The sequence below is a fragment of the Chenopodium album genome, chromosome 15 (assembly GCF_948465745.1).
Source record: "Chenopodium album chromosome 15, dcCheAlbu1.1, whole genome shotgun sequence".
NCBI lineage: Eukaryota > Viridiplantae > Streptophyta > Magnoliopsida > Caryophyllales > Amaranthaceae > Chenopodium > Chenopodium album.
The window spans coordinates 6867140-6877542 of NC_137848.1; the positions used below are offsets into that span (position 1 = coordinate 6867140).

Consider the following 10403-nt stretch of genomic DNA (forward strand, 5'->3'; position numbering starts at 1 on the left):
TCAATCACGTGCGAGGCACGTTTCATCATCCTCAATCACTTCTACAATTTTTTTACGAAATGGGAAGTGTTACCCACTTTGGTGTCGTGGAAGCGAGCTGGGAAAGTACCTAATTCCCAAGGTGTTTGAAGGATCCGCCGAATTGCTATTTCAATATTTCAATTGTCTAGAGCATGGTATGAGATCCAAAACTTTTGAACAACCATATGTTAAGAGAATACCTTTTCGACTTCAGACTGGCGACTGTTTTTGGTGTTTATAACCTTTCAATCAATTTGAATTACACTGAAATACACGCACCTAAATAATTACTCAGCTGCAAAATTCATCTTATCCATAGCTTGGATTCACTCATTTTCTTCGTTCTAACGTCATAATGGTTTTTGGCAAAGATAAACTAGTAACCATGGTTAATTAAGCAACATTTTCTAACGTTGAAGTCAGGCGTTATGTACCATTTTCCTTACTTTTTCTTTATTTACATTATTTTATTAGGCTGACACATTAGAACTTCGTTTCTATTACATAATTTTCACCTGATTTCCTAGTTTCGTTTATCTTGGAGATAAATGGGGACTACCTCCGTTTTTATTTTTATTTTATTTTTTATTTTTAAAGAGCTTAGATGTTTGAACCTCCTTATCCTCATTTTTTTTATGGATTAGTATAGATATTCATTCCCACAACCACAACTAAAGATCAGAAAACCACCATACCCAACTTCTTCCACGTCAGGGCCTGCCACCATGCCGCCTCTCATTCTTTTTCTCTTTGAGGTCGTTTGGTTGGGGGTTTTCAAGAAAGGTAAAGGTAATCAACTACTTTAAATTCCTTTGATGATGTTTGTTAGACAAATTCAATCTTCCCTTCACCCCTCCTATTTAAGTTACTACTATGAAAATGGTAAATTTAAATTTTCAAAGGTTTAATTCGAACATAAAATTCAAATTGACTATATCAAACCTTAAATTGACAAACATTTTTTTTTTTCATTTTTCTTGATTATTTTGGTTTACCTATTGGGTGGTTTTCGATAGGTTATAAGATTTTGTGGGGTTGAATGGGTGGTTATTAGCAGTTTTGAAGGTGGTTTCTTCATTGATTAAGTAATTTCTGGCTAGTTGGGGTTGGTTTTGTGGTTGGCAAGATTATTTCCAACGAATTAGAGGCATATTGGGGCAGTGATTGGCAAGGTGATCAGAGGTGGTCAACATTACTAAGGGTGGTGATACTGGTGGTCGTCATTAGTGAGGTGGTAAGTGGTGGTGGCGTTGGTGGCTTGGGAAATGTGATTTCAAATACCCTCTTAATTCAGTTTCCCTTTCCTGAATATCCCGTACCAAACGAATTCTTGTCCTTAAACCCAAACCCAAACCCAAACCCAAATCCAAATCCAAACCCAAACCCTCTAGAATTGACCTTCGTCTCCGTCTCCGTCTCCGTCTCCACTCAAATCTCATTTCATTCTTCATTCACAAACCCCAATTTTCAATTTTTTTTACCGATCCCAAACTTCACAATTCACAATTCGCAATTTGCAATTTGCAATTTGCAATTTGCACTTTAACACTCTCACTCTCTCTGCTCCCCAAATCAATCAAACCCCTTTTCTTCACCATCTTCTTCTTCTTCAATGGATCTCCTTCGAAGCTACTCCAATGGCGCCGAAGAAGACGACGACGACGAACAACCCCACCAAACCAACCTAGAAATCCAACAAATTGACAAACAAAACGAAGACGAAGACGAAGAAGAAACCTCAATCATCTCTCTCCCATCAAAATCCGCAGCTCCAAAAGTAGACGACACCGCACTCTCTCTCCTCTCCACCTCCTCCGCCGTCTCCTCCGCCGCAAAACCCTTAGACCCAACTCAACATTTGGTCTCCTACAACCCCACTTACGACCAATTGTGGGCCCCCATCTACGGCCCTGCTCATCCCTACGCTAAAGACGGACTTGCTCAAGGTTTGCGCAATCACAAATTAGGGTTCGTTGAAAACGCCGCCATTGATTCCTTCGTGTTTGATGAACAGTATAACACTTTTCATAAGTATGGTTATGCTGCTGATCCTTCTGCTTCTGCTGTTAATAATTATGTGGGTGATTTCGACGCTTTGGAGAAGAATCGGGCGATTTCTGTGTATAATGTTCCTCAGAGTGAGCAGAAACGACGGCGTTTAGAGAAGAAGAGAGAGAATGAGGAGGAAGATGAGGTTGTTGATAAGGCGGAGGTTGAGAACCCGGCTTCGGATTCGTGGTTGGTGAAGAACAAGATAAGCCCGTGGGCCGGGAAGAAGGAGGGGTTGCCGACGGAGTTGACAGAAGAGCAGAAGAAGTATGCTGAGGAGTATGCTAAGAAGAAGGCTGAAGAAAGAGGGGAGAAAGTTGAGAAAGGTGAAGTTGTTGTTGAGAAGACTACTTTCCATGGTAAAGAGGAGAAAGATTATCAGGGTAGGCCATGGATTTCGCCTCCGAAAGATGTTAAGGCGACGAATGATCATTGTTATATCCCGAAACGATGTGTGCATACTTGGAGTGGGCATACTAAGGGTGTTTCTGCTATTAGATTTTTCCCAAAGTTTGGGCATTTGATTCTGTCAGCTGGGATGGATACTAAGGTTAAGATTTGGGATGTTTTCGGTTCAGGGAAATGTATGAGGACTTATATGGGGCACTCCAAGGCGGTTCGGGATATCTGTTTTACCAATGATGGGACAAAGTTTTTGAGTGCTGGGTATGATAAGAATATCAAGCTGTGGGATACTGAGACTGGTCAGGTAATCTCTACTTTCTCTACTGGGAAAGTTCCTTATGTTGTTAAGCTTAATCCTGATGATGATAAACAGAATGTGCTTTTAGCTGGTATGAGTGATAAGAAAATTGTGCAATGGGATATGAATACTGGTGAAATTACACAAGAGTATGATCAGCATTTAGGGGCGGTTAATACGATCACGTTTGTTGATAATAATAGGAGGTTTGTCACCTCTAGTGATGATAAGTCTCTTAGAGTGTGGGAGTATGGAATTCCTGTTGTGATTAAGTATATTAGTGAGCCTCATATGCATTCAATGCCGGCTATATCTGTGCACCCTAATACCAATTGGCTGGCTGCCCAGAGTTTGGATAATCAGATTTTGATATATAGCACTAGGGAGAGGTTCCAGCTTAATAAGAAGAAGAGGTTTGCAGGGCATGTTGTTGCTGGGTATGCTTGTCAGGTTAATTTCTCGCCTGATGGTAGGTTTGTCATGTCGGGAGATGGTGAGGGTAAGATGTGGTTTTGGGATTGGAAAACTTGTAAGGTTTTCAGAACATTGAAATGTCACGAGGGAGTTTGTATTGGATGCGAGTGGCATCCCTTGGAGCAAAGCAAAGTGGCAACTTGTGGCTGGGATGGACTCATCAAATATTGGTGAGTTATACAATCCTTAATCTTGCAAATTACATTCTTTGAATTTGATACCTGCTCTCTATTTAATTGTTGCTTTCAATTAGTTGGTATAAGTGATTTTCTCTACTTGGTTCTACGTAGCTGATTATTATTCTAACATCAAACCTGGTTATGTGTTGATGTATTTAACCAGATAATCATAATTGTATCATTGAAATCGATGATTCCTGTGTAAAGAATAATATGAATGTTGCATGCAGCTTGTTGTGTTTTTGCTGAGTGTTTGTCTTGCTCCTACAAACTTTATCACTTCCACGTGGGCACATAGAACTCATTTTTGCATATGAAACATTGTTAGTTAATGGTTCACTGAAAGGGGTGGTAGGTTCTTGTTAGAGCCTTTATATAATTTGTTGCTTATTGTGCTTATGGCATGATTTGCATCATCTGCACCTTTTTGTAGGGATTATTTAGAAAGTATGTTTATTGCTTCCTTGTGAAGACTATTCCAATTCATCATTGGTATGTTAATTTTCAGCATCAGAATCTTATATCTTGTTTGCTGAATTTGTTAAGGGGTTAATATGATATAGGGTTAAGTGGAGAAAAGTGCTTATTAATAGATATATCTCTAAAAAACTACTTTGTCAGTAATTTCTTATTCTTCTTCTTTTGCTTGAACGCTTTAATCCTATAAGTGGGGTCGGTTACATGAACCAACGTGAGGACTTCCACCAGTAGGTCAACCATCCTAGTACTACTTTCAATCATTCAATAATTTCTTATTATCAAAGAATAATTATAATCCTGTAGTTTTATTTATATTTTTACAACCAGACTTAAGTCAGGTGTCAGAGCTTAATATTAGTAGCTGATACAGTTACAAGTCTGGTAAATTGTTGGCGGTCCCATCGTTACAGATGTGTACAGCCTTCCTGTGCTCACATCTGCTCCATCTGGGACCTATATTTTTACTTATTCTTCTTTGCTGTTATGGTAAAATAAAAATTGAAAATTGTATCACTGGACACCTTATCCCCCTTTTCATTGCTCTGGATGAGCATAACCCCTAACTATTAACACGTTAGCTCCCTTTTTATTGCTCTGGATGAGCAATTAGTTTCATTTTAACCCCTAACCGTCCCTTTTCATTGCTCTGGGTTAACAATTAGTTTTATTTTAACCCCTAACTGTGGCTAGTTTGTGGGAATTTAAGATGAGGCAACTCTTTTGCTGTTCCTTAACCCACCTTGAAGTTCTTAAGGATACAATAATATAGAAACTATAATTCAGGATCCTCTACTCCAAGATGCTCTAAGAATAATATATTTTGATAAACTTTTTTCTGTATGGATGCCTTAAGGGGAGGAAAGAGAAAGGGAGGGGAAATATAAGGTCTATTTTCCTTCCAAATCTCTCCAAATTTGGAGGGATTGAACTTATTAAAGAGGGAGGGAAAATGGAAATTGTCCCTTCCATATTTTGCTATCCAAACATAGGGTTAGTCTTTGTGTAGATTCGTCTATGGGTTGTGTGGGGTAGGGATTTTACTTTTCAGTTGTGGTTTCCAAGCTCACAGTAGGAGGGTGGTTTTTTTTTTTTTTTTTTTTTTTTTTTTTTTTTTTTTTTTTGGGGGTTGGGGGGGGGGGGGGGGGAGTAGGAAAACATACGGGTTCACAAGTATTTCATGCCTTAAACGAGGTTTGCTGAAGCAGCTGTGCAATGTGTGACTGAATCTATGAAATCATCTTCTAAGGCTTACCTATGGATTTGGAGAAAATAAATATATGGAGATACAAATGTCCTGTAACAATGAATGATTTTGAAGTCCGAGGGTGTAGTGTAGACTGTAGAGGACTAAAGGTATATATGAAACATTGAGGAATCAAAATGTTGGATATTTCTTGTGGATAACCTTTTTGAAGGGGCAATTCTGTACCCATTACAACATATTCAGAACATTCGGGATTTTTTCGTTTCAGAGCCTAGGCCTTTTGAGCTCATATCTTTGTATTATAGCTTTTGATGAATTCTATGTTAGTTACTTTAAACCATCTAATCAAGAATTGGTAAGACTATAAATATCTGCGGTAACCCAACCCACCTGAAAAGCTAACAGATGCTATAAGATATATGACCTTAACAGATATATCTTTATATCTGACCTGCTATCTTAACATACATTTTACTATTAATTTGGAAGATATGGTTGTGGTTATTGTCTTTGTCATTTGTAATGAACTAACTTAGGGGAGGGTATTATGGGTAGTTTTAGTATGTTAGTAGTCATCAAATGTAGTATGGGTATTTTAGTAATTTTAGTTTGCTAGGTTAATTGCCCTTAGTATAAATAGGTAGAGAGGAGTAGAAGAAAGTAGGCAGAATTTTGGAGTGATTCCTTAGGAGAGCTGTGACCTCAAGTCACTATTGGAGCTTTGTAGGCTAAACCTACTACTATCGTTTGTAAGAAAACATTAATTTGTTTACTCTAATTTCTGAGTTTTCTCCTTCGTTGTACTGTTATTATATTGAGTAATATCAGTCCATTACATCATTCAAGTTTGAAGCTCTTAACACCTGGTATGTTTTTAAAATCTATATCCTGTGTGTGATAAGGATACTTTGAAATGTTGAAATTTTGGTAGTAATGGTGTTTTGTCATGTGAAGGTTTAGTTTTAGTGATGAAAATGAGAGTTACTCATGGTAATGACCTAGTCGGATTTTTTTTATGATTCTATTATTTGAAGCTCCAAAAGCTATATGTTTGAATCATAGCTGATGGGAATAGTGCGGTGATGCATCATGCATGCTGTTAGCCATTACCTAGATGTATAAATCCGTGTAAATTGGGAAAAGAGGAGGGGTGGGGATTGGAGCTGTAGGGAAATGTGTTGTCCATCCTAATGCTAGCCATTATCTCGATGCTAAGTCCCTATGAATTTGGAGGAGTATTATCAAAGCTGAAGGGACAGGTGTCCTGCACTGTGCACACTATTATTTGAAGGGAAAGGTGCTATCTTGATATGTAAGGCCTACGAGTTTGAAGGGGAGGCCGGGATGGGGATGTGTATTTTAATTTGAGGTGATTCCTTGTGCTTACTAAGAGGATGTGAATTCATCTAATGGCTTTCATATCTGATTTGGGGGGAGCAAAGTGATTCCTTGTGCTGCTTACTTATGATGTCAGGAAATGGAGATGACCTTTTGAAGTTTAAAGGTATATTTGTAAAAACATATATGTAACATTGAGAAAAATACGGATTATTTAACTGTCTTTTGGAGGAGATTTTTCTTGAGGCTAATTTCTTGAAGGAACAGATATTTTGCCTGTAACAACCTGATGCTAAAATCCATAGGCTTCAAAATTATGTACATGTTGACACCATTATAATTATAGGAAGAAGACAATATTAACAGTTGACATCTTATCCATGGATTTCTATATTTGGCCTGTAACAATTGATTTTATTTGGACCATCTAAATGTGGCTAGTTGTTGAGAAATGATGCGACACTTCTAAAGCATTTTAATCCATCTTGAAGCTGTTAGGGGTCTCACTGTATTCTAAATTTCTAATGAGAGATTTCAAAGCTGCAATCTCCATGGGATGGGATTAAGGCTATACGGAATATTCCTGTAGCCGACCCCACTCATGGGATTAAGGCTTTGATTGATTGAATGAATCTCTATGGGATGGGCTCGCTCGCTCTCTCTCTCTCTCTCTCTGTGTGTGTGTGTGTGTGTGTGTGTGTTGTGTATTGGGGGAGTGAAAAATGGCAACAACAACAAGCATTAGCCCCTCCAGGGAAGAGTAGAGATTTTTATGTTCAATCCGTACCTTCTATTTGCAGAAGCAGCTATGCTGTTATTGCTTGGGCTTGTCGACTTTGCCGACTGGCTGTGTTTGTGAATGTTGACTATTACTGTTGGAATTAGCTAAATTTATGATGGCATCTTCAATCAATGCTAATTCTTCTTCTTTTTAATGGGTGAATTAATGAGACCGTCTGTAATGGCTCACATTAATGGATTTGGGGAGCAAGGTGATTCCTTGTGTGAGATATGGATATTCTGTGATAGGGAATGGAGATTACCTCTAGAAGGTCAAAGGTGTATCATAGAGGTAGATGTGAAGCATGGAGGAATGTAAATGATGTCCATGGATATAGAAATTTTACATAGTGTGCTGTGGGGGAATTTCAGGATTGATGTCTTGAAGGGGAAGTTCTTGGCCCGCTACAGCCTATATTTCGTATAAAACATGCAGGATTGAAAGAAAATAACTCTTGCTATGTTGATACTGAACTTCATAGGCTTTAAAGGAATGTAATATCTGCCAGTATTATGACTTTTTAGAGAGCATTATCGTAGGGCAAAAACTCATTATAGTAGGCCCAAAACTCATGCCCTAGAACTAACATAGAGCAGAGCAATTTATTAATAAACTCAAGATAAGGAAAGTTGTGCAGGACCTAAAAGTTGACTATAACTATACTAATGCCTTGAAAAGAAAATTGAACCTTGCTGAGACTATGCCCAAAAAATACTTTGGTTTCTTACTCTCCTAGTGGCTAGTGTTCAGCCAAATATTAACAAACTCATCTAACATGCTTCAGCAAGCCACTTATTTTTCATCCTTCTTATCCAAACCACATTATTGTCTTAAATGGAACAATTGCACCCAGCTGACCCCAAACAAGGCCAAAAATAAGTGTTCAAGGGGGAAAACCCAAGGACAGAAAGAGTAGCTTGCAATGCTAACTTTACTACTCTTAAGGTCCAAATAGACAAGGGGCTTCTTTTTCTATAAAGCTATGAGGTGGCCATATTTCTTTACTTTTCCTATTTAGTTGCTGAAGTGTATTGATATTCTTTGAGTCGTATTTAGTTGCTGAAGTCTGTATTGTGTGTGTGTGTGTGTATTCCATGAGTAGTTATCTTGGAACTATAACTGCTAAGCTACATAACTTTATTTTTTGATTCATCATTAAATTTTGGAAAATTTGTTGAAAAAACCTTTTAAAAGCACCATTTTGCAAAAAAAAAAAAAAAAAAAAAAAAGAAAAAAAAAAAGAAAAAAAAAAAAAAAACCTTTTAAAAGATTTTTGGTTAAAAAAAACCACCGTGTTCATTTTTTTTGCGAGAGGAAACCTATTTCCTTAATCACCCTCTAATTAACTTTATTACTCTAATTTTTTCTTATTTCTTCTAATTAACCTCTAACCCACCAAATATTAAATAGTTAGATTTAATTTATATATAAAAAAAACCCACCAACCCCTCCCCTTCCTCCTCCCCTTCCCCCTCCCCTCCCCTTCCTCCTCCCTTTCCCTCCCATGGTAGCAACCCCCTCCCCCACCGGACCCGCTGCCTAGATCCCCTACCTCCGGCGACTTCCTCCACCGCCGGACGACCCTCCCTTTCCCCCTTATCACCACCGGCAACAACCACCTCCTATATTTTGAAAAACCCTAGAAAATTGATTTGGGGGTTTTTAATTTTGTGCATCTTGCTTGTAATTGATGTTTGTTTTGGCTTTGATTATGTATGTATGTGATGCTACTATGTTAGGGTGATTTAGAAGCAAATTGCAATTGTTTTAGTCTTGATTTAAGCATGTTTGTGTTGATAACAACCAAAAATTCGAAGGGGGGTGGTGGTCGCCAACGTGGATAAGGGGGAAAGGGAGGGGGCGATGAAGGTAGGTCGGCGGAGGTGGGGGGATCTGGGCAGCGGGTCTGCTGGGTGAAGGGGGTTGCCCTAGGGGAGGGGGAAAGGGAGGAAGAAGGGGAAGGGGTGGTTGGTTGGTGGTAGGGGTGGTGATTTTTTGATATATAAATTAAATCTAATTATTTAATAATTGGGTGGGTTAGAGGTTGATTAGAAGAAATAAAAGAAAATTAGAGTCTAATTAAGTTAATTAGGGGATAATTAAGGAAATGGGTTTCCTTTCGCAAAAAAAAAAAAAAAAAAAGAAAAGAAAAAGAACGTGGTGGATTTTTTAAACCAAAAAGCTTTTAAAAGGGTTTGCTTTTAAAAGGTTTTTTCTGACAAATTTTCCTTTGTTTTGTTTTCCCTTTTTTTTTAATATGCATATAACTCTATAAGTTTTTCTTTAAAGTACAGTTACCATCTACTCATATATTTTGTCAGTAAAATAAGGTTTCTGTACACATATATTCTTTCGTGGATGTTTATGTAGCTTCGCCTTAAAAAATAAAAATAATAGCTTAAATTAACAACAGTAGGATACAGGTGGTTAGGATAACTGAACTGGGAGGCATCTTGGTGTGACATGGGTTTGTAGGGATCAGACCTAGGTCCATTGCTTGATTAGTTTGTAAAATAATATTTCTGGTTCACTTCCTTGGAATTCAGCTACTGTGTGGATATCAAGTTCCAAAACAAGCCATTAATACATTTTAACTTGAAATATTTTGAATAGTTAATCAATTTGTTTGGCCTAAACTAATATGTTGGCATCTTATGTTTCAGGGACTAGAGACTTTCAGGCTGGTACTGCAAATTTCACTTTGTTGGCTTTCTAGCCACAGCCCTCAGGTCTGCACAGCAAACGGTTTATTTGTCCAAGTATGAAAATTGCTGCATCAAAGCAACTGAGCCTACAAAAGAATCCGGCACCAAGAGAACAACGTATTATCTTGGTTTCACCATTTATGCAATGTAGACTAACCTGAGTACAAAGCACAGTTAATGTTGTATACCTCAAGGTTTCGACCCTTTTTGTTTCATTTTAATCTGCATTCTGCAACAGGAAACACCCAGTTCATGTACAATTGTTTGGAAAGGAATTTTACAATAGTTGCTAGAAAAGTAGAAGCTGATGTTGCTTGAATAATCTTTTCCTTAACTGCATCTCCAACGTTTGCTGTTGTTGGTATTGTTGCTTCCCTACTTCATTTTACATATGTACTGTCGGAAGAGATGAGAAAATAACAGCATCATCAAAACGGGCTTAAGAATGGATAACTTGCGCATCTCTCAC

At 37.9% G+C, this 10403-nt stretch overlaps 1 protein-coding gene across 2 annotated transcripts; it reads left to right on the forward strand.

Moving 5' to 3' along the window:
* The first annotated feature begins 1442 nt into the window (after positions 1 to 1442).
* Positions 1443 to 10319, forward strand: LOC145582832 (uncharacterized). 2 transcript variants are annotated; one of them, XM_081639856.1, is made up of 2 exons: positions 1444 to 3417; positions 9893 to 10319. In XM_081639856.1, exons 1-2 carry the CDS (start codon positions 1634 to 1636, stop codon positions 9897 to 9899), a joined length of 1791 nt encoding a protein of 596 aa, XP_081495982.1. In that variant the 5' UTR covers positions 1444 to 1633; the 3' UTR covers positions 9900 to 10319. The 2 variants fall into 2 exon arrangements, with proteins under 2 accessions (XP_081495984.1, XP_081495982.1); XM_081639858.1 differs by lacking the exon at positions 9893 to 10319 and having other exon boundaries at positions 1443 to 3421.
* Positions 10320 to 10403: the final 84 nt, after the last annotated feature.

Excerpts from the sequence above, each read along its gene's own strand:
- LOC145582832 (XM_081639856.1), top strand. The coding sequence starts at position 1,634 with ATGGATCTCCTTCGAAGCTACTCCAATGGCGCCGAAGAAGACGACGAC.